This window comes from Anser anser, assembly GCF_964211835.1.
Source record: "Anser anser genome assembly, chromosome: 10".
Lineage (NCBI taxonomy): Eukaryota > Metazoa > Chordata > Aves > Anseriformes > Anatidae > Anser > Anser anser.
The window spans coordinates 14,484,858-14,508,566 of NC_139730.1; the positions used below are offsets into that span (position 1 = coordinate 14,484,858).

General features: G+C 38.6%; 2 protein-coding genes across 4 annotated transcripts in view; one reads left to right on the forward strand and one right to left on the reverse strand.

The window, feature by feature from the left end:
* ACSBG1 (acyl-CoA synthetase bubblegum family member 1) overlaps nucleotides 1–23,709 on the forward strand; it is an 88,148-nt gene that overhangs the window by 27,093 nt on the left and 37,346 nt on the right. The window contains exons 14-19 of the mRNA XM_083849950.1: nucleotides 2,102–2,241; nucleotides 2,789–3,035; nucleotides 3,767–3,839; nucleotides 13,207–13,259; nucleotides 16,949–17,703; nucleotides 17,791–17,931. Of these exons, the coding sequence (XP_083706076.1) occupies nucleotides 2,102–2,241; nucleotides 2,789–3,035; nucleotides 3,767–3,839; nucleotides 13,207–13,259; nucleotides 16,949–17,703; nucleotides 17,791–17,931 (1,409 nt within the window). The remainder of the gene's footprint in view (nucleotides 1–2,101; nucleotides 2,242–2,788; nucleotides 3,036–3,766; nucleotides 3,840–13,206; nucleotides 13,260–16,948; nucleotides 17,704–17,790; nucleotides 17,932–23,709) is intronic.
* Nucleotides 4,984–17,599, reverse strand: IDH3A (isocitrate dehydrogenase (NAD(+)) 3 catalytic subunit alpha). 3 transcript variants are annotated; one of them, XM_083850903.1, is made up of 12 exons: nucleotides 17,445–17,595; nucleotides 16,356–16,418; nucleotides 15,627–15,821; nucleotides 14,670–14,753; nucleotides 13,177–13,291; nucleotides 12,423–12,610; nucleotides 12,032–12,165; nucleotides 11,275–11,377; nucleotides 11,132–11,196; nucleotides 8,906–8,990; nucleotides 8,460–8,612; nucleotides 4,984–6,592 (listed from the first exon to the last, which is right to left on the reverse strand). In XM_083850903.1, the coding sequence occupies exons 4-12, from the start codon at nucleotides 14,691–14,693 to the stop codon at nucleotides 6,509–6,511; spliced, it is 951 nt and encodes a 316-aa protein (XP_083707029.1). In that variant the 5' UTR covers nucleotides 14,694–14,753; nucleotides 15,627–15,821; nucleotides 16,356–16,418; nucleotides 17,445–17,595; the 3' UTR covers nucleotides 4,984–6,508. The 3 variants fall into 3 exon arrangements, with proteins under 3 accessions (XP_083707029.1, XP_083707028.1, XP_083707027.1); XM_083850902.1 differs by lacking the exon at nucleotides 15,627–15,821 and having other exon boundaries at nucleotides 16,380–16,418; nucleotides 17,445–17,599; XM_083850901.1 differs by lacking the exon at nucleotides 15,627–15,821 and having other exon boundaries at nucleotides 17,445–17,598.

Here is a 23,709-nt window from a genome sequence, read left to right on the forward strand (position 1 = left end):
AATAACACTGGTTGTTGGTACTGTGGAAGCACTTTTTCAAAATGTGTGTTTGTAGAGTGAGATTTGTCATGGTAGACATGTAACAGAAGAAGATTTAAAAACTGAGTAACTATCATCTTAGAATATACGATGAATCACTAGGGAGAGAACATGGATGAGTGAATTTGTCATAAGATAACATAGTAGCCTATTAGGCATCAGGACTTGAGTAGATGCTATTAATAGCCTGCATCAAATACAGTTATCTTGATTTTAATTTGCTTTCTCATCTGATCCATTTTTCTTTTCATGTAGTTATTAACATCTTCTAGTCTCATTCTGTCATAACATTTGTGTTGCACTCACATCTTCCTTGATTGTGGAACTAAAAACGATTACTCTAAATTACAGGGTAGGATACATCTGGATAAAATAAGCATCTGTCCAGTTTCATTCAAGTTTTAAATCCAAGTCCAAATAAGGTAAAATGTAATAGAAGGTAGTAAAGAAGCTGTTCTTTTACTGACTTCTTGGTTTGGTTGATTTGTTCTTACAAGTTTTAGGACTCATTATATCAAGCATGACACAGTAGAAGTTGCTTTTTGATATGTGAGATCCAGAGAAGTTGCAAAGCACCAAGATTTTGCTAGAGGAGCCCATACAGGGAGTATCTGTATAGTTGTACAAAAAGTTGTTATAATTATTACAGTTTTCCTGATCAGCTGGGAAAAAGCTGACATTGCAGACTGAAAAACTAGGACAAAAACGGCATTAGGGCAAAAGGAAAGGAAAGGAAATGAAAATAAAACCTCTTACAAGTTTGGATACACAACAACTTTGCTGTATTTATGTGGTTTGACAGAAATCTCTCTTTCTATAAACACAAGTCATGCTTCCTCAAATGCACTCACTGTGTTGACTAGGGAGAAATAACATTTATAATTATGAGATGAATGCGTACTCCTTACCAGAATGTTGACTATGGATTGGGAGTTATTTCTGATCATTGCTGTTCAGGAGCAGTAGAGATGTTAAAGAACAAATGTGTGAGCGCTGAAAGGGTGCCATATTCCCTTGACTGCATCTAAATTCTTTTATCACTGGCAGTGGTTTGGGAATCAACCCAATCTTTCATATATAATCTGCATTACTACACAAAGGACTAGTCTGCCATTGGCCTGCGTTATTTATTTATTGAAGCATGTTACTTATTAAAACCCTGCCAAGACCATTATTTGAGGGCAGTGAAAACTCAACAGTGTAATTAAAACAGAGTTGAAACTTACTCGGATAATTCTCAGTCGTGAAAATTTCAGTAAATATGTGTATTATACTTTAGAATGAATGCATTCAAATAGAGTTACACATGCCCTTATCAATGGTCAGTATCCCTACCATTGTTTACAAACCTCAAAAATACTAAGATTCCAGTCTGTCGTTATAGTCCCCTCATGTCAAGAGTAGGGCAGGAATGACTGTTTCCGCTGTGAACTTCCTCTCACAGATTTTGACTTCTCCCTCCTCATGTTTCTCTCCCTTCTTTCCATGTTGCTTCTGTGCAGCCTTCATGTAGTAGTAACTTGCTTTTGTCTGGCCCCTGTTGGTGACTCTAAGAATTAATTATGATGTTAACCATGAACTTGCTTTTTGGTGAGCCAACAACAGTAAAATAAAGAGTGAATCCTATGCTAGTTGGGAAGAGATGACTGCTCAGAGAAAAGGTATGTGTTACACAACTCATGAGATGTAACAGTTACTGGATTGTATAAAAATATAATATCCTGTATGCAGTTGGACTAGATGATCTTTGAAGGCCCCCTTCCAACTGAACTATTCTGTATCTGGAGCTTGTTATAATGGAATTTGCATTGTGTGTACATGGGAGCAAATGTTTTACTTGGAGGGAGAATTAAAAATCTGAGCACATACTTAAAATTATGAGCATTGCTATTTTGAAGAGAATCATACTAACAACTTAATAGGTTTGGTTCTTTTTGAAAACTATGAATTTCTGCATGTCAGAATAAGAAATTTGGATCCATCCAGGAATTAACCTGTTCTTTAGAATTTATTTGAATTCAACTAATAGCCCTTGTTTATGTGTGTTTTTTATTTCTCCTAGATTTGATTATTACAGCTGGAGGTGAAAATGTGCCTCCAGTTCCAATTGAAGATGCTGTGAAAAAAGAACTCCCAATTGTTAGTAATGCCATGGTGATTGGAGACAAAAAGAAGTTTTTGTCCATGTTGTTGACCCTAAAGGTACATTAGTTTTAATACTCATTTCAGTGAAACTATTATACCTGCACCTAACAAAATGAGGAGGATTGTGAACCATTGGCAGAAAGACACAAAATTTGACAGGAGGGCATTAGTTAAAGAAAAAGAAATACATGGGAACTACAGACCAAATCATCGTGATTTGAACTTGTCATCGTTAGATGGTACAATGATGAACAATGCAGTGTTGAGCTAAATGCTCCTCTATGATGATGAAATAATTGGTAGGTCTGGTAGAAATTCAAGGTCATTAGACATATTTTAATTGACGTGTTTCAAGTCTGTTCATGTCTTCTGCTTTTAAGCAATCTTTTTTTTTTTTTGCATTTGATAGCTAAATAGAAAGAAAATGAAGCATTACCGTATATAGATAGATATTTCTGCTTTTTCAGGCTTAAATAATATTTGGGTATTGTTGCTTGGCTGCTTTGATTCTTAAAAGTTGGGGAGAACCTGATCACTTAATGATCACTGATTTAATACCTTGTAAGACTGAGCATTTGATGATTTTCTTCATCTGATATTCTAGAGTGTACTGGACCCAGATACATCAGATCCCACTGACCTCCTCACTGAGCAAGCTAGAGATTTCTGCCAGAAGACTGGTAGTAAAGCCACTAAAGTATCAGAGATAGTAGCTACAAGGGATCAGGCGATCTACCAGGCCATTCAGGAGGGAATCAACAAAGTCAACATGAATGCTACAAATAGAGTTCATTGTATTCAAAAATGGATAGTTCTGCCAAGAGATTTTTCCATTTCTGGGGGAGAACTAGGTAAGATTTGCTGATTTATCCTAATGAGCACACACAGTAATGGGGCTGCTGATCTAAGAGCATTCAACTGATGTAAGAGTATTCAAATCCAGTTTCAAATGCCAAATTCTGGGTACAACCACTAGAGGGAAAAGAAAAAAGTTATGCAGCATTTTACATACTACAAAAACTGGAGTTTTTGCTGTGTGTACATATCTACAGTACATGTGGTCATTTAGTGTGCATACAACTCTGTGGCTAAATTTGAGACTGCTTAGGGCAGTTAAGCAATTCTAGGTAATTCTTTATGCATTAAAGTATTAATAATTTACAGTAATGATACCAAAAAGTCATCTTAATAAAAAAAATGGAGGATAAAGTGAAGGATTGACAATAGAGCCCCATACACATTATCGGGCTTTTTTGAATAAATTGGGAATTTTTAAAAAGTTTTTTAAAAGGTTTAAAAACTGTCAGCCTTTTAATTAGTTTTTTTTAGGGTGGGGGGGGGGGCAGACACCTGGAAGTGTTATCCCAGTTATCACTCCCTTATCCACAGTTTCCTTTGCAGTGCTCATTAGAGGGAGGCAACCTTATGTACAATTGCTTCTCCTTTAGCAGAGATCTACGCTAACAGAGTAGACACTTTTCCATGCAATGCTCTTCAGTAGAAAATGTTATGAACCAAAGCTTAAACAGAGTAGAAATTTTTGGTTCTGTTTCTGCTGTTGTGACTAACATCTTCTCTTTAGGTCCGACAATGAAGTTAAAACGGCTCACCGTGCTTGAGAAATACAGAAAAGAAGTAGACTCCTTCTATCAAGAGTAAGAAGTCTTTCATCCAAGCATTAAGGAAGATCTGTGAGCTAAAGAAAGTATTTCCTAATCATAAGCATTAAGGAAAATTTGTTTTTGTTATGTAGTCTAGTTTCACTAGAAAACTGCTGTATTAATTTAGTTATTCCTGATACTCACCTGATAGTTTGTCCTGTTTGCATAGAAGCATCTATACTGCGTCCTTTTTCTAATACAGCTTTTACTTTATGCCCTAAATGAACAAGATTAAAGACACCCTCATGTTATGTATGAAGTGGGTATAACTAACTAATTACTCTAGACTGAAACAGAAGGAAAATTGTTATGCAGTGATTTACCTTTTTGTTGTTGTTGTTCTGCAGGAGGTTGCCTGTAGCTCATGCTTTATTTTGGTAGATCAGTAGTTACTAGTAGTGTTAAGCAAAACCGTTATACCATTCCAGGGACAAACGTGATTATAAAAAAAAAAATCAAAAGGCCTCTTTTTTTCCTTCCAAGGGAGAAGCGTATTTTCAATAGCATACCATTTTGGAGCCTAACCAACACTCTTCTCTAAGGGCTAGACTTCGGCAAGACTTTTCTGAAAGCAGCAAGTCATCACTTCTTAAATCCATGTTGAAATAAGTGTTATTTCCCCTAAAAACAAGCAATCCAAGAAGTTGGGGGAATAGCTTCCTAAGAGTGAAAGAAAAACTAGGTAATATAGGAGCTCTCACATAAAAATAAGTTTGTGTTCTAAATTGTATTTTAAAGAGTTCGCAGGACTTTTTAAAGCAAAAATGTTTAGAAGGAAAGTTCATCTGTATTGCCACAGTACCATTGTGTTCCAATATTCATGTTGTACTAAGGCTTACAAATGGGAACTGTATTTCTTCTTCCCCTTGTAAAATATAAATTACATCATGTGAAGGACTAAGGGGTTGGGTAGTAAATAACATTTGGCAGAGTTACAATAGCTAACAAGCAGGGAAACTACAGATCTTGATTTATAAACAAAAACACAAAAACCAGCTTGCAGAACAGGATATTTTCCTCTATGAAAGTCCAATGATCAGTCTTAAACATCCTGTAAGTTTAGTTTGTTGCAAGTACCAACAATCAGATCAATGCATCAGACGTGACAGCAGGCTAGGACTACAAAAACAACAAGCAATTGGACTTGGAAAACTTTATTTTTTCCCTATTTTGTGCGTAATGGTACTTCAGGAGTTCTTAAACAAGATTAAAGGAAACAACACAGCCAGCAGCTTGCAAAACATAGAAGGAACTGTCATCCTATTCACCAAAAGCAGAGTGCATAAGGAATAAAGCTCATAGTCCCTCTACCACCATGGTATTAGGCTGTATTAAACAGCTGTGATGCTTACTATATAGAGCGATGCTAGAAGACATTACCCAAAATAGTTTGAAGTCTGAAACAACCAGCCTAACCAGTCTCAATGAGAAGTAACTAAGAGGAGTAATACCTACTAACAAAATAAAGCTTTAAGAAGTCTGGTTCTGGCACTAGGTATAATCCCATGCTATAGCCATGACTCCTAAAATGTGCATTTTCTTGTAGGATATGCTAATGACAAGCATACCCTAAGACATCCAGGTCAGAGTGGCTCATGAGGACCTGTATGTGATGAAGGAGGGAAGGACAAAAAGTGCTTTTGTGCTTACTCGGCTTAGTAAGCAGGAAGAAAAAAGAATTTGATTGAGATTCCCTCAAGTAGGGATGAAATGTACTTCTGAAATGTAGGCAGCAGAGCCAAGCCCTCAACTCTGTCTTAATCCTTTTAGGACCAGTCCCTTACATCCAGAGTTCATAGACTAAAATTACTAGTCAGTGCAATGAGATACACTGAACAGAGTACATAAAAACAAAGTACAACACAAAAAGCAATACAGCAGAAGCCATAAAATATTTAGTATCAATTGGCAAAATTAATACTTTTCCTTCACAATACATGGCAGAAGTAAGTTTTTATTATTTTCTCTCTTCAGAATTCTGTTGTAAATTAAACTGTGCTTGAGAGAAGAAAACATTTAAGAACAACTTTGGTACAGATATGAAAAACAACTTTATGTTAATATTAATTCTCACACCTAGCTGGTTTGTTATTTCTTTATGTATATAAATTAAATCTCTAGCTTTCGGCATTTCTTTATTCATGCTTTTCCAAGACAAAGCTGTATTTCATGAACGAACAGAGCATCTGGAAGTGTTTTTTCATTGCTTTTAATGCAAAATTACTGTTATTTCATACCCATTTCTTTTTATAAAGGTTATCTTGTGCTACTGTTAGGCTGAAAATCTGCCTTTTAAGTTTCAGTAAGATCAATAAAAGTAGGCTTTAAGCATTAAGGTGCTATTAGAATTCACTAATTCTGTTAATATTATATTCACATAAATTTTCTTTGTGGAAAGTGAAAACCAGCTAGTTGAAATGGTAGACAGTTACAAGAAAATGAAACAGTTCACTTACATGAGAACGTTCACCAGATAGAAACAAATGAAAGCAGGCACAAGTATCATCTGTAGCCATTTGGACTAAGTTTATTAATGAAGAGACCCTTCCTAAAAAGTTTGCTCTCTTAAGAGACAAATAAAGTTATATGCATATAGATACCAGGTTACACAATGTACTTCTGTGATGCATCCTCTCAGCGTTATTACAAGCAGTATGAGATGTTTAGTCTGTGTCCTGTACTCTGCGGCAGATCTCCTCTGTGAATTCTGAACACTTTGCATTACCTCCCAAGTCTTTTGTCAAGACCTGAAGGAAGAAAAAATAGTATTAATAAAACATTTAATGGGGGTAGTCCTGCCTCTGCAGTTTTATCTTCTACATGTTGTACATGGGTACTGAATACAAATGAGTGGCTACATCACATAGGAGTTTTTCTGCATTCCATATAGCTTTCATCAATAACAACTATGCAAACTGAGGCCGGCAGAGAAAAGTGAGTATGAACGTGGAGCATTGTTATCTCAGTGTGAGATTTTGTCTTAACTACAGGAAGAAAGGAAATTGGGCCAAAGCTCTCAAAGTTAAGTATTCTTAACTTTTTTTTTTTCCTTAAGAAGGTTGTCCTTTGGAAGTAAATTTCATATATGAGGACACAGCACAAAGCTAACTAATTAAGAGTATCATTCAGTAAGGTTTTTGGGGGTTTATTTTTTCCAAGGAACCCCACAGAAAAAGCACATGGACAGCTCTCAAAATGCTCCATGTTAACAATTGTCTCATGTTTGCTTAGTTAAGAGATGGAAAAACAGACAGTTAAACTTTCTTCAAGTACAACTCCTGTCTGGCAGCATGAGGATAGTAAAATAATGATTAAAAAAGTGGGCAACATTGCTTGTCCAACCTAGTCAGATTAAAGCAGACTAAGAGGTAATTTAAAAATCATTAGTTCTCCCCTTATATCACACACACACAGATCTCAATTAAATAGCTTGGGGTGGGGAAGGGAAGAAACAGCAAGCATGAGAGGCAATAAAAGGTTACTATTTTAGAATTTTGTCATTTTAATTGCATTATGCTTTTTTCAATTTAAAAAGATTCTCTCCATTGTGAGCATGTAATCATAAAATCGTAAGCGACTAGTAAACAAGTAGCCATGTCACAAAACTTGCACTGTTATTTTCTGTATAATTACTGACCTGCAGATGGAGAATTTCATTTCCAGAGCAGTAAATGGGAACTTTACAGGAGCACCTCTTTATTCACTTGTAAGTTTAGTTTTTTGTTTGTTTGTTTAACTGGCTCCTACACACAGCAAGGTAGCTGCAAACAGACCACTTATGAAATGATGACAGCTTTTTGTTTAAGCATGCTTGTTACTTTTAATTACAAAGCAGCTTCTCATGCTCTTGCCCCAGATAATTGCACTAGCATGGCTAAGTACTAATCCTCTTTAAAGGCAATCATCAGGATCTTTCCAATTATGTTTTGAAAAGGTGGAAGTCAAACTAGGTGAGTGAACCGAAAGAACTCTGAGCAGAAATTCAGGTCAGGTTTCAGAGCAGATCTCTTTCCTCCCCCTTCCTCTCCAATCCCCTTTGGGTATGGAATCTGGAGAGACTTTATTACCCAAGGGAAATTGCATACAATTTTAAGGGAAAAGGTAAATAGATATAATTTTGCCCCTAACTGTTATTTAGTAATCCAAAAAGGAGCCAAAGTAGTTAGGAGTGAAAAAGAAAAGTGACCTGAAAAATAGGAGCAGAAGTATTACAGTCAGCACTGAAATGAGTGATTAAGCCTGTAAAAGGCAAATGAGCATACTTCACTTTAAGGTCCTGATTTTAACATAAATGTATTACAGATCTCACAAGGAAAACAACACTAGCTACTTGAATGTCCAATCCCTTTCATGAAAAACAGAGATCCAGTTCTAGTTTTTAGAGCTAGTGGAAATTGAGACACGAGGAGAGCTACAGAGTATCCCTCTTAGTGAGCTGGGCAAACTTGATACCACTGAGGATAACATAATTAGTGTAAGAGAACAGCTGTGGTACTGCTCATGATTCAGGCCAGCAAAGCAGGGCATCTGCTGTTTTGGTGTTGATGTTCTAAGTTTTCCTATGATAGAATATTATTTTAATTCACTTCATGTATTTGCACATCTTCATGTTACCTTTCCATCTTTAATTGTATCAAAGCAAGCTGTCTCAATTTTTGTGGCATGCTTGTGTAGTCCCATATGACGCAACATCATTACAGCACTCAGAAGAAGGGCAGTTGGATTTGCCAAGTCTTTTCCTGCAATATCTGGTGCTGTTCCATGAACCTAAAAAGAAAAGTGAACCTTGCTGTTACAAAGTTACTATGTTGATAAAAATGTCCTAGTTAATTCAAGCATGCAACCAACTTAAAACTGAACAAATAGTCCATAAACAACCATGCAAAAGTTTGTGTGTAATACATGTTCTATTTTTTGAGTAAAATTTTAGCATCTTCACAGTAAAGAATAATTTCACAGAGTTTCTACTTCAATAGTCACATTATGAGTCATGGAAGTTTTAGATTCTCAAGTTGAGACAAAATAATTATTACTACTAAACCTCTAATAAGAAGACTTACTGATTCAAAAATTGCAACTCCATTAGCACCAATGTTCCCACTTGGTGTTACTCCAAGACCCCCAATCAAGCCAGCACACAAGTCACTAGAAAAAAAAAAATCCACAAGTTCTTTCCACATAGTTGTTTCTCAGCAATGTATTAAAATAGCTTTGTTATTTCTCATTTTATTTCGACAATAAAATATTCTAACAAGACAGCCTAAGAATAATATGAAAGAATAGATCCTGTTAGCCACTTGTATTCCACTGGAACATTTGAGAACTTGCAGAACTACTAGCAAGAGAAGTTTCAATAAGGAAGAACAAAAAGGAAATTCTAAATAGTAAAACAAGGCTGATTAAGACACAGGCACAACAAGAGGTACTCAAAGCACAAAAAATCTGTAAAAGCCTCAAGAACTAGCAAAAATTCTGATGTAGTATCTATACATATGTACATATCTAAGTCTTATTTCCCTTGAAGAGGCCACAGAACCATTTACTGAATATAAAGGCCTTCTAGAAAAAAATGGAGTAATTTTTCTCGGATAAAGGAAATACTAGTAAAGTTTATCGTGTGAGACTTAAGGAATATGTTCCAAGTGGCACAAGACTGGCTTTATCCTTCTCTTTACTGAACAGCCTGAAAGTCATAAATCTGACATCAGCAGACATGAGTAATTTGCATTTAGTTTCCTCCAAAATTAGCATAGGAAAGAACAAACCAACTCTGCCTACAGTTTTCATTCTGTACCCTCAAAGCTGAAAAAACCAATAAGGCTCTTAAAACTCTAATATTTTAGCACACTGTTTTGTTGTCTACAGGGTACCTAGTAGATGAACAAAAAGCAGAGAAGTTTGGATGAGTTTGCAGAACAATCTTTTAAATTAGCCTAAACTGATCAACTATAGTTTAGAAAAAAACTGATACAGTCTAAACTTGTAACTTAAGGTATTTAATGCTTCAGGATGGAGATTCCTTCTGTATCTATTCAGGCCAAGAAACCTTTGGTATTATGCTCATGCTTTAAAAAAGCACAGGGGGTGACTTTCTCCAGTGACACAAGTGCCCTTCTTCAAGAAAAAGACTCAAATTTCTTGAAGCTTTTTGGAAGTATGAAGTTAACAGAATTTCCACGAGAACTTCAAAATTGGCAATGCTGGACTAGGTAAAGTAAGTTGAAATAGTACTGATGTTGGGACTCAGACTGATCTGGTATCTTCCAATTAACAGTGCAACGTCTGCTGTGAGGGCCCTGTGGACTCCTCTACCAGTTCTTAAAACAAGAAGCATTACTTGGAGTCTGATTTTTCTTAGAGGTGACAGATATCCTTATCAGAAGGAGAATGCCATCTTAAGAAAAACTGAATGAACATTTCTTCTTATGCATCAGTTACTTTTACACTCATCTGTACAGAAAACAGGAGATGAACTTAAGGATTTAAATTGTCATTTAACTTTTAATCAAATTCCAAGGCTGTTTTCTTCAATCTCTCCTTGGACATGCAAAGAGAAGCAGTGCTCTGTTATACACTGAAAAAGTTCAGATTAAGATACTTAATTTTACCAAGCAGTAGTAATTGAGTTTACACTCTACTTAAACATTTTTACAGAATGGAAAACATCTGCTGATTGACTTGGCTTTCAGGACATCAAGTAACTGTAGTAGAAATGTTTTTTAAATATGAAATTTAATCTCAAAGTGAAAAAAAAATACAATACAAAACCCAAAAGCTGGTAGGATAGTAAGAGGCCATACATTTCAATCTTCAGAATCGTTTACCTCTATGGATAGCTTGCTTTAAATGTGATATGCCCACAGTCATCTTACGTAAGTTTTCCTAATAAAAATAGCAAGTTTTCCCTACTATCTATCCAAGCATTCTGTGCTACAATTTGAGTCATTAACTTTTTCACACTTCTGGAGAAATTTCTCCTACACCCAACCCCATTTGAGTAATAGTCATAGCCTCTACCTGCAGAAACTTTTTTCTTTTAGTAAGAAGCATATTCTCATCATATAGCTCATTCCAACTACATAGTAATAATACTAGTGTAATAATACCATCCTTTCTTCCCATTCAGAGTCTGTGTGGTGTTTAGCTGCCAACCGGGTTAAACCACAACGTGAAGATTTAAACTTTGTGTGCAGAAAACAGTCACTCATCTGGCTAGCATGTAACTGGATTAACTTTCTGGAACAGTATTTTACATGCTGATTTAGTTTAAATCAAAATCTCCATACCTGAGGATGTCACCATACAAGTTTGGCATAACAAGCACATCAAATTGTGACGGATCCTGAACCATCTAGAAAGAAGTATATTTTTATTAAGGCTAAGAAAGTAAACTAAAAAATAACCACAACTAAACCAGATAAATACTCACATTCAGACACACAGTATCTAGATACATTTCGTTAAATTTAATATCTTTACAGTTTTCTGCTGCCTCCCTGCATTTTCTCAAGAAAAGCCCATCAGACATTCTCCTGCAATTAAGTGAAAGAATACAGCTGTTACTGTAAAGTAAACAATATATTGAGGTAAAGATGACTGCATGCAACAGAGATTTAAATAAAGAAAAACATTAGAGTGCAGACACCTAATTGCTGACTATTAATCCCTTATGTTAAATATAAATATTTTTAACATGGTACAGTCAAAGAAGTTAACCCTTTTGTATTCCCACCTAAAATGTTTGCAGAGCAGTAGTTTAACTGTCATGCATTAATTCCCAAACTGACTTGTTCTTTTACTAAAGGCTTACTAAATTTGTACAGGTGGTGACGTACTATCTATCACGTGCAGTGTGACTCAGTTCACTATGAAGTGCTTTGGAAGCTGTAAAAGACACTAGCTATTTTCATCCTCATTTTTTTAATTCTTTTTCTTAGCTTACTTTTAAAGTAAGAGCTGTGGGAAAAAAGTCACAGCACTCCCACAGACTTACTAATACAAACATTAGCATATAGTCACTCCAGACCTATTAATAGTAGGTCAGTATTGTCCATTTTACTTATGAGGCATTTACTTCACCCATTTTACTTACTCCTGCTAGCATTAATGTTAGACATTTGAGAAAAATTTAAAGTGATTTATAAAAGCTTATTTTTTGTTGTTCTTAAAAGGAAGTTTCAACATACATAATATTTGCCTTGTGTACAGCAGTAACGTGGCTTCTCTGATTGTTTCTGGCATACTCAAAAGCAAACTCTGCGATACGCTTGCTAGCTTCCTCTGTGATTAGCTTGATACTTTGCACGACACCTTCAACAATCTGAAAGACAATAGTTGCATTGCTAGTGGAAACGGAAGCTTATTTTTTCAAACCAATAGTATGAACATTTGGAACAACAAAATAGTAGAATTTTCAGCAAGGCAGCCTGCACAATGCATACCACAATAAAAGACCATTTTTGTGGGTAAAGAACTTAAACACCACTCAGCCTCTTAGTAATAAACAACTGACATGGGCAAAGTTATTGTTAACAAAACAGAAACCCTGCCAGAAACACAACACTTCCAGCAACATACCACATGTTCAATTCCACTGTATTCGCCTTCTGTGTTCTCTCTTATCGTGACAATGTTTACATCTGTATAAGGGGTTTTGTATCCTTCAATTGAGACACAGGGACGTACATTTGCATAAAGGTCAAAGGTTTTACGCAGAAGCAGATTCATTGATGGGTGTCCTGCAGCAATTGGGGTTTTTAAAGGGCCTGAAGGAAAAAAAAATAATAAAACGAATGAGATGATAAAACTACTCCAAAAATTTCAGAGTTGAAACTCTAGGTAAAGTTCTGTGGCACTCTGACAGAGGAACTCCAAATTCCTATGTAACCCTTACACTGAAATGTCACAGAAATTCTCTGTGCCATCAAGAATACTACGGAGTGATATAAATCAGCTGTTCAAAGGCCAAATTGTTTCCCTCATTCACGTGGAACAGGGGTTCTTAGAAAAGGTTTTTACTGAAAACAAAATGAAGATACTATTAATTGACAGTATAATTACCACATTCTGTTGTATATCGACTACCTTGGAAATGCATTCTGTTCAGAGTCCAAAGTTGATATTTAGTACTGCCCACCTTTAACATATTTCCTAGAAAATCTGTGACACTTACAGCTTTGACATGAAGGACTGTTTTAAGACTACAGAAGACAACCTGACAGACTGTCCCCAAGAATTAGCCATTATATTACGTTACTGATGAAGGACTTCTACTTTAAACCAAACTCACCATAAAACAGTATTTAATACCTTTGTGTTAACCCCCAAGTACCTTTTAATCCCATTTTGTTTTTATCCATAGATTCTTTGGCATCCGGAGGTATCATCCACTTTCCTCCTGGTCCTTGGATAGCTGTAACATTCCTCTCTTCCCACTGAATAGGAGCCTAAGCACATTTTCTCTATGTTAACTTCAATATCAAGACTTTTGCTTCCACTTTTAGCTCATTTTTCACAATAAGGTGCTCGAGGAATTTTGTCCAAGCCTTCCTGAACATTTTTTCCTCTGGTGAGTGACAGTAAGCATGAGATGCTTGAACTTGAAAATAAGAACAACTTCTAAAACACAAGTAATTGAAAATGAAATAGTACGATCAATATACTATACCAACACAAATTTCACGATCACAAGATGCCTACCTAGTAATGATATACAGGTAGCATGAGAACTGCATTTACATGCTAATTCCTTTAACCTGTTAGAGTTCTCAAATTCCCTGTATTCAAGAGACACAAGACATCTGAAAACGGAATTCATTGAGAACTGATCATACAAACTGCCTGGAAGACAGTGCATAACATGGATACATCTGTTATCTAAATGGAATCTGCAAGTGTTCCACAGTGCTTTCTGAATTTTTGTTCACCATGGGATTCTTCTAATAGGAAACAGGCTGCCACCTGTTCATCAGGAAAGGCCATAAAGGAAAAGGTGCAAGGTCTTACATAAGCAAACAGAACCCATCTAGGCTTAACATACTAGAAGAAGAACCCCCTTTAAAATGAACAGATCAGAGTAAGGACTGAAAACCTGCACTCATACACAAAATAGGTTTTACTCTGCCACACCTCCTGCCTCTCTCCCCCAAAACTGCCATAGCTATTATAAGCTTTCATGTGTAATGAAAGATAACTTCACCTTTTCCAAATCTAAGTTGGACAGTTGTAATAAAAAGTGAACATGCTTTGACACTATTACTAATAGGGAGCAATTTAACAGCTCCTCAGGAAAGAACACTATTTTCTTCCAAGGAAACGATACAAATTCTCATGAAGTTCCTGGAATAAGTAGAAAAACAGTTCTCCTTGAACTGTTTTCAACATCACAAAGGTGAATGCAATTTAACAGTGCAGCAAAATAACTGCAATAAGGTTCCTAATAATACGATAGTCCCTTCCCTTCACATATGCTTTTATCTGCACTGAGAAGTCACAAGGGATCAAAGAACGTCCTATCAGTGGCTCAGGATTGCTACGTCAACAAGATGATTTTACATGATACATTGAGTTCACATTTCCAGAACTTAAGTGCAACATTTGCTCTCAAGTCACTACTACTCTGCCAGCCAACACTTTCAAACACTGCCATGATATTGCAATACTATCTTTTAACATCTGAAGCTTCAGACTGTATTGCCAAGAAGTTTTAATAGCTTAAACATGACTCACTCGTTTGGAAGTTAAAAACATTTATAACTGTAACCTAGATAACGTCTGTTGTGGTAGTTAAAGCTACAGCGCTCACAGCAAGACGAATCGACTTACTTTGGCAGCATCAAAGATCTTCATGACAGCAGCAGAAATCTCAGGTCCTATGCCATCTCCTGGGATTAAAGTTACTGTTTGTACCTAGGCAAAGAAATATAGTACAAAAGAGTAGTACAGCTAATTAATGCTTTGTTCAGTGCAGGAAACATTTTCATAAGTTGCAGAAACCAAGTAACTACTAGAAAACAAAGTTTGAGTTACCAAAAATCACTATTAAGAGTAGCAGTACTGGACAGAGAAGCAAGAGTGACTAGCTTTTTTTCCAAAGGGAGCGTGCAAGCATTTTAGGAGAACTTTTAAAAAATTCGCCTACTGTTCTTATTTTAGAACACAGATTTAACTTGAAAGACAGGATCCTGCTCAGCACTCCTTGAAATAAGCGATCTCAGCATGCTTTCTTCTTGAAAACTGGGGAGGAGACAGCACTGCCATCTGTTTTCCATACATCTCCAGTATTATCAACATGCTGTGTAATACTGACACATGCTAGGAAAGACTTAATTTATGAAAAGCTTAAAAAAATAAAAACAAAAACATATCTAAACTTCTCAAGCAGTTCTCTAAAAAAAACCACACATTTTTAATACTGTCAAGTTCTTTTTCTGCCATGATTTTCTCAGTTTTCTTTCCTTTATCATCTTCAAACAGATGAAAAAAATCGCACACCCTAGGCTCACTGGATAACTGGGGAAGAAAATACTCTGCTTTGATTAACAAATATATTGATGATTGCTATTTTCATCCTCCATGCCCCAAGTCTTTATTCCCAACGTTTTTGTAAGGGATCATTACTACCTGTAAAAAGGCAGCTTGGATACAGCATTCCTTGTCCAATCCCATCTAGAATCAAGTGACAAGATATGCTGCCATCCTCCTCCAAAGAGGATACCCAGAATTTCATAAGGTTTTATCTGAAACAATAATGTGGTATAAGCAGATCTGGAGGAGCCTTACCTTCTACAACTTCCTATACTGTGTAAGACACAAGCTACACTTCAGTTTCTTCTCTCCACCATCAGTTCTAGAAAACTTAGAATTAAGAGCCACGATTCTTCCTTAAACTTAAGCCCTGCTTAAGGGTACATGCAGTGGTGCTGAGCCCTGCTTCTGCCTGAGCAGTTTTCAAGGCCATCTTCACTGAAAAAAGGCCTGTGGGCACCTCAAACACATAAAAAAAGAAGGTAAAACATCTACAGGGAAATACACAGCCAGTGTCTAAAATACATTAAAGAGGGCCTTGAAAAGGCAGAATTGTAAACGCAAAGTACTCTAAAAGCAGCAGGATTTAGAGTAAATCCAGCGTGTAGCAGAATGTTTGCAAAATAAAGATGAGAAGCTTCTCAACGATCTTCCTAATTTGCCCATATTTGCCCATTTCCCAATGAGTTTCAGAAGACTAGCTTACATCCATATTTTGGAAAAAGGTTTCATGCCACTGCCTTTTTTTTTTTTTTTTAGTAGAGTCTTTTAAATTAGCACTTACTCTTTTATATGAGGTAGCCAAAGACAGTGATTAACCAATATATATCCAGTATGGCATTAAGAGCCTGTATGTTCACTTATTTAGGCCTTATTTTTTGAGAAGATAAAATTAATAGCAGCCATCTTATAAAAGTCAATTTCTGGGGCCCTTTCTTGAGAAACTTCTTAAAAACAAGAAGGAAATGGTACTATCATACTCACAGCACTACCAAAACTTCTGGTCACCTGTTTTTGGTTTTTGAAAGCACCTAGCAATCGCGAAACCTGCAGAAACACAGAACAAGAAGATGCTATCTTATTGCACCAAAGGGATTTTAAACAGTTGACAATATTGCAGCAACTGTGCATTTTAAAGCCCTATCACTTTAAAGTTAAGCCTCAAACTAGCATACAACTCGAAAGAAAGCAGCTCGTCTCTTGCCAAGCTGCTCACAAGCATGCCGTGTACCCGACTCCTCACGCCCGTATTCCTAGCACGAGGTCAAGCCAGGACAGCCACGCTGTGCAGCGTGCCGCAGTGCCGCTCATCGTGCCCGGAGGTGAGGGGAAGTTGTTGCACAGCAGCCTTAGTCCTTAGGTGCTACACACTGGAAAAACGGCTGCAATAACTCCAGCTAAGGAGATGATACAATGAGGCTTAAGACAGCAAAGAGAAAAGGTTTGTTTCACCAACAGCAGTGTGTTCGTATTGAAGTAACGCTTCCAAAGCTGATTTCCACCGGTGCAAATTCCTGCACGGAAACCTGGGTGCATTAGCCCTTACCCTTCTCACACCCGTGTGCTTGGTGCCGTAGCCCTGTGCGCCCAGCAGCGTACGAAAAGCGTCATTCCAAGGCACGCGGAAGACAAAATTCACCATGGCGATGGCAGCCCCTGCCCGCGCGGCTCCGTCCCCGAATCGCACCGGCACCCTGACGCGCACAGCGGGCACCGGGCCTCCAGCGGAGGCTGCGGCACACCCCGAGACCCGGCACAGCACCGGGAGCGGCCCGGTCCCACCTCAGGGTGGGAGCTGCGTGCCTGGCTGCTCGGAGGGACCGCGGAAGCCCAGCGGTGCGGCCGCCCTGCCATCCCTCCCTGCCATCCCTCCCTGCCGGCGGCGCAGCCATCTTGGCGGGGCCGGGCCGGGCCACCTCAAGGTCACGGCAGCGGGAGCCGCCCCGCAGCGCCCGGCGGGCCCCGGCCACCCCCCCCTGGCCGCGCTCCCCTCAGAACCGGCGGTTGCAGCCCGCGCTTCCCCCCCGGCCCGGCACGACCGGCGGCGCTCTCCCGGCCCGGCCCCGCACCTACCGCAGGCATCCACGCGGCTGCAGCCATGGCTCGCCCGGCGCCGCGCCCCAGCAGGCCCCGCAGGCACGGCCACAGCGCCCGCAACCGGGAGGAGCCCGGCACCGGCACCGGGACGAGCCCCGCCCCGCCCCGCCCCGGGCAGCCCGGCCCCCGGAGCGCCGTGCGCATGCGTCGCCTTTCCCGCCCAGCGCTCGTGGTGGTCCTGCTGAGGTGGCGAAGGAGGGGGCGCGGTTGGAGCCCTCCAGCCTCCGGTGCGGTGGTGAGGGCCACCGAGTGCTCCCGGTAGGGGCAAAAGGCTGCCGCCAGCAGGTAGCTGCAGGTGCCTGGGGACGCTGAGCGTCCCTAGGAGCGTGGCACCGCGCGGAGGCACCTCCAGCCGAGGGGAGCTGCCTCTGAGGGGTTTGGTCCCCAGGAGATGGGGGAATCACCTCAGCCTCCGCGTGGCCTGTTGGCAAACAGTTGTGTGGAGACAACCTGCTACAGCTCGGTAGGCTCTGCTGTCTTAAATAACAGTACTGCCAGAGTGTGCACTTTTTTTTTTTTAATCTGTTTTTTATTATCACAAGATTTATGCCAGCTGCTTTGTTGTGAATTCAAGAAGTTAATTATAGGAATAAACGAGTATGTCAGCTTTGATTTAAAGCCCTGAGCAGCGTAGGTGTTACTCTAATTACACCACAATAACATGCCATGAAGAGTGGCTGCTGTGCATCCCTTCTGAGAAGGACCAAACAACACAGTAATAAAAACACCAGTTATTTTCCCTAGGCAAAAGATGCCTTTATGGAGATAGCAGTATTTTTTTTTTCCCTCGTTCTATTGAGAGTTACTTTAAAGGAATTCCTAGTATCAAATGTAGTCTCCTCAGGAAATCAGTAACTTTTTACTTATTATTCTGCCCTAACTTAACTCATGGCAAGTAGCAACGACATAAATGTATAGGCTGCCCTTCTAGATTGAAACTGTTCATTTTGCAAGCAGGATGGAACTTTACAAAGAGGTAACCTGCAAGGAAACATCTGTGCAGAAGAGGATTTGGTGTATTTGGCATAATGGGCACAAAAACCTGCAGGTTCTTTTTTCCCCAGTCTAAAGTCTAACTTCTGGTTGTATCTGTGTATGAGTACTCAGAAAGGTTGTAGCAAGCGATCTTTGGGAGTGAAGGCAGCTCATATGCAACTTGTTAACTCAGTGTGTGGATGTGAAAATTCTCTATGGAATGAGACATTCAGAGGTAATGTGGCCAGGGTTCGCAATAGCTTGATCTTCCTTGGAGGAGTAAGAGCTTTCATTCTTAGACCGCAGTCAAACTTCTGCTGTATAATTTACAGAGGCAATTTAAGGTAGGATGACCCATCTATTGGAGGCTGTTAAACTTAGACCTCTACTAATAAATCAGAGCAAACTCACCTGGTTTAGCAAGCACAGCTAGCAACAGTTCAAAGCAGAAGACTTTACACTGAAGGGACTCAGAATTGTGAGCACGATCTGTTCAGCTGCCTGGGCTGTGGAGGCACGTCACTACAGCTGGGGTCAGATTGCAGCCTTAGATGGGTGTTAAGAAATTGCAGCTGACAGCTGTCTTGCTATAACATGTTAAATCTGGTGTATACAGTCGATAATTTATTTTCTGATCTATTAATTAAACTTTTGAAATAGATGAGGAGCGGCTATGTAAGCACAATCTCTGCTATAATGGCTAGTATAATGGCAAGACTACTGTGTATATATATATTGTCCTCTTCATTAAACTTAATTTGCAACTTTGTAAGGTATACGTTGTGTGTTGCTAAATAGCTTACAATCAGTCCGTTTGACAAACAGTTTAGGGAAATTCAAATACCATGAAGCGATGCAAAACTGGGACTGATAACATTAAGATTAGAGTCTGCTGTGTATATAGAGAAGTATTGATTTGTGGCAGTAATGTGCTAGGAGTAAATATTGCTTAATGCTCAACTGGCAGATTAAACTAGTCATTGAAAAATACAAACAGAAGAAGTGAAAAAGAGCAAACTGAAAAATTTAACAGCTTTGATATATACGAGGAGATAGGAATGAAAGAGAGTTTGTGCTTTATGCACAATGTGCTTTATCTATTCTAAAGATAGAGATTGGCTGATGTGTGTCATCTAGGATACAGTGGGACCAGGCAGCCAAAAATATAACAGCAGGTAAGAAATGAGATGTCAGTCTTACCACTGTAGTAACACTCTCAAGTATGCAGGATCACAAGATTAAAAGATACGGAGCCTAATCCATCTTTGGTGTCAATTCACTTCTGTATGATGGCATTGAGGATAATTTGGTCGTTTATATTTAATCTGATTTGCATAGACAGGCAGCTTGAATCAGGTGGCTGTGAAAGGAGTGCTATTTCACACAAATCACTTGACTATGTACTGTTCTGATCTGACTGCAATCAGCTGCTAGTTGGTGCATTTCAGTAACACTAGATCATGAGTAAGAAACATGCTTGATATTATGGTTAATCATTAAAGCCAGTGATGCAACTTATTCAGAGTTGAGGATGTGTAAGAACACGGATGTTCTGGAAGTTCTTAAAGTTCTTAATCTCAAAGGGCCATTATGGGTGGTGGTTTTCAGATTCAAAAAGTTTGTTGAAATAGAAATACTCTAATTTGTATGTTTTGCTTTTTTCTTCTTTATATTCTGTCTTGGGGGTAATTTTTTGGAACAGAAGAAGAATCCAATGCCACTATACATTGGTGAAAAAAATAAAAACTGGTTACTAGATAAAAAAAGAGGTCAGTTTGGCCGTGTAACAAATGGTTGATTCAAGTGGGTGCGATTTGAATAGATGCTTGCTGCACTGTTGATCTGATGGGAGGTCGGTCATTCAGTTTGTGTTACCCTTATTACTGCAGCTTTTTTCTTCTTATTTTGAAACTGCTGCAATATATTCTATTGGTAGTGTCCATTTCTTTCACTGATAAAATTCTGATGCTAGTTTACCACTAATAGCAAGTGTTATTGAATGTATTATCATCCCAATAAATTAATTTTGTACATATGGTAATAGTGTGTTTTAGTAGCACCAGGCAGTGCTGGTTTATAGTTAATCAAATCTGCATTTCTAAATGTTGCAATCTAAATAAATGGTCTCTTAGAGACTGTTCCCCATTCATTGGATGTTTTTACTACATATCCAACACATTTCGTGGGACATTATTACACTATATACAATAGATGTATTTTCAGTGTTTTTGTGAAATATTTGTTCCTTGTTGCATGTGAAGGTAAACTCAACTCCTATTATCCGATGCTGTTATCTGGTCAGGGTCATTAGAAGTTGTAGGAAAAAAGCAGAAGCTAATTCTCCAGATACTAAATATGCTAACTTGCTGAGGGAATAAACACCATGGGCAGAGCTGTAGGTAAAGGAAGGAATTTTATTAAACATTTTTAAACCCTCTGCCCTTCCTATGCTTACAACTGGGCAGCGAGCAGGCTGAAGAAGCTTATTTGTAACAGGTCTTGCCTCCATCTTCACATCCTTTCTCACCCAGCTTTCCTTCTGTTCTTATTATAAGAGCTCATCTTTCTTCAGATGTTAGATAATATGATTTTGTTTCTGAGTTTATTCATTCATTCTGCCTGCCTGCATCTCTTACATGCTCTTTTTTTTTCCTTTTTTGTTCGCTTTCCAGGAAATACAGGAGGGTTGTGTTGCTTTAACGTATGTTGTGAGCCCTCTAGCGGCATTTTCTGCACCCCTTTTTCAGGCTGTGGTAGCATTTTTTTTCTTTCCAGCTTTGTTTGCCTGAGCCGAAAGAGTCAGATTAACTTTTGTATAAGCTACTTAATTAAACTTTCCAGGTTTGTTTCTTTAATGTGAGAAGGAATACTCGTGTTTCCTGGTCTATCTGAGAGTATTGCACCTCTGGTAGTGAGCTTATACCCTGGGTAGCCAGGGCTGATGCAGCCGCAGTGTGAACACAAATGTATACTGTGGAGCCCACGTGGCACCTGCTGGTGTCGTGGGGATGCTCTGGGCACTTAAACACCGCTGGATGGAGGCTCCCACTTTGGCAGCATGCTACAGCAGGTCAGATCCAAGCAGTGATGAGGATGTACTTTGATCTGAGGGGAGACTGACTGCAGGAACACTTGCTCTACTAGTCCATTCTTCCAGTTCCTAGCCTTGCTCTGCGCGTGTGCGTTACATGACTGCGCTACCGAGCGCCATCAGGTGACGCAGAGCTGCTGTGAAACGTGAAGGTGCCGAGCAAGAGCACCCTGAACTCGCAGACTGAGCAAGGAGACACCGAGGCAGTAGAGAGCTGATTTCTTCAAGTGCTGCCTGCTTGTTTTTTGAGTCGTGAAAGCTCTGTATGTCACTTAGAAAAGCATCTGCAAAAGGGGGAGATAGGTATCATTGTTTTGGGGCGACACCTGCCTATGACTTCAACACTTCTCATCCTGGCACACTAAAGTCAAGCCTTTGCAAAGATTTTCCAGTGCCGCTTCCTTCCTCACTGGACGGGTACAGGCAAAAACAGTTCAATGCAGGCTTTGGGATTTTTTCAGCACATTCACGGTGTATACATGCTCTAAATGCCTACAATACAGAGGAATCCAGCTACTTCTAATGGGATGCATTTGCATAAAGGAAGAATTCCTTTTCTAAGATGGGTAATAAGCAGACAATATTTACTGATGAACAGCTGGATGCCTACCAGGTAAGATATCTTAGTTTGCTGAAAGGAAAGGAGTAACCTCAACATGTTTGTGGGTTGATGGGTTTTTGTTTTGTTTTTGTTTTGGGAGTGTTTTTGCAAATAGAAACAAAAACTTTAGCTTGCATGTATATATTTTACTGTTCCTTCCCCATACTTATATTGTAAGGGTGGGTTGTTCAATATGCTCAGTCTGATTCTCCCTTCTCTGTGTACAGAGAGGAGTCAAATTGCTCCTGTCTGGGCTAGGAAACAGCATGAAATCTGTTACCAGCTTGCTTAAGGGGAATTTCTGGTGCAATATTCTTACTGAGCATTTTGTAAAGAAATGTATCTATAACCTTTTTATTTAGTCTGTGCTGACTTTGCTGTATTAGGTGTGAGGGAAAAAAAGGACACATCTAGTTTCACTTCTAACAGTGACTCATAGAAATATACTTAATGTAATAACTTAATCTAAATGTAATGTAAATGTAATGTAAATACTTAATCTAAAATAGGTATCTTTATGCTTGTATCCACTCCTGGATGGTAGTTTCTTTCTTACCTTGACAGAAGAATTATACTTTTTATGTTTGGGGATATTTTATTGGTGGCTCTTTATTTCTGTCATATCAACTGAATTTTTAATACTCCAGAAAATAAATAATTTCCAGTCTTCATTCATGTTTTAGCATACTGCAAATCTTACTGAAATGCTTTGAGAGAAGCTCTCTGCACAGTGGGCACTTAGAAGAAGTTTCTGAAAAAGCAAGTGAGGCAATATGTGAAAATAGAACTGTGCTCAAGACGGAAGCACTGAGTACCTGTTCTGAGATGCAGACAGGGCTGGCTGCATTGCTCTGTTCTTTTACAAGAAGTGATAAATACAGACAGAATTAAAAGTGTGGGAAATCAACATTTAGTTTCTTCTGATAACCAAAGGACAGATCCAAGGCACACAAAAGTAAATAACATTGTATTTGCCTTTGTGAACTTTGACTTCTATCGTTGTAGTTGAAACTATGATTTTAAATACCAGTTTTTGGGGGGAGTTAGTGCTAACACGGACATTTCACAGGTGTAGGTATTTATCCACATCGAGTCAGTTTAGGGATACAGGCTAAAAATGCTTTAAAATGTTATCTAATTGTGAAAATAAGGCATAAGTTAAATGTTCTTATTAATTTCCTAGTTCTGTTGGTATCAGGGTTTTATACTTGTCATTGTTCTTGCTCCATTGTCACATTTCATACAATGACAGCTTCTTTAATTTCCATTTCCTTACACATCTCATCCTCACCAGCAGTCTGTCACTGTAATATACCAGTCTTAGACTGGGTTGTCAAAGTTCTAAACAGAATTTTTTTTTTTTACATCCCTGAGAGATAGGCAAGAGGGAAATCACAGATCTCTGAAAACACTGATGTCTGTCTTCTGCTACCAGTAAAAGTGAACACAGAACAGAGCCCAACTGCAGTGAAACAAAACAAAATCCAAATGTAATTAATGTTATCTTCTTGACATAAACTGGCAAATGCAAGAGCCGAAATGTCATCCCTAATTCATTATTCTTCATCTAGAAA

What these genes read in the sequence shown, in the direction of transcription:
- IDH3A (XM_083850901.1), bottom strand. Translation starts at nt 17,471, where the DNA reads ATGGCTGCAGCCGCGTGGATGCCTGCG. An exon ending in GTACACAAGGCAAATATTAT is followed by an intron (nt 11,378 to 12,031) that starts GTATGTTGAAAC and finishes ACTTAATTGCAG; the next exon opens with GAGAATGTCTGATGGGCTTT. An exon ending in GAGTTGCAATTTTTGAATCA is followed by an intron (nt 8,613 to 8,905) that starts GTAAGTCTTCTT and finishes TTTTCTTTTTAG; the next exon opens with GTTCATGGAACAGCACCAGA.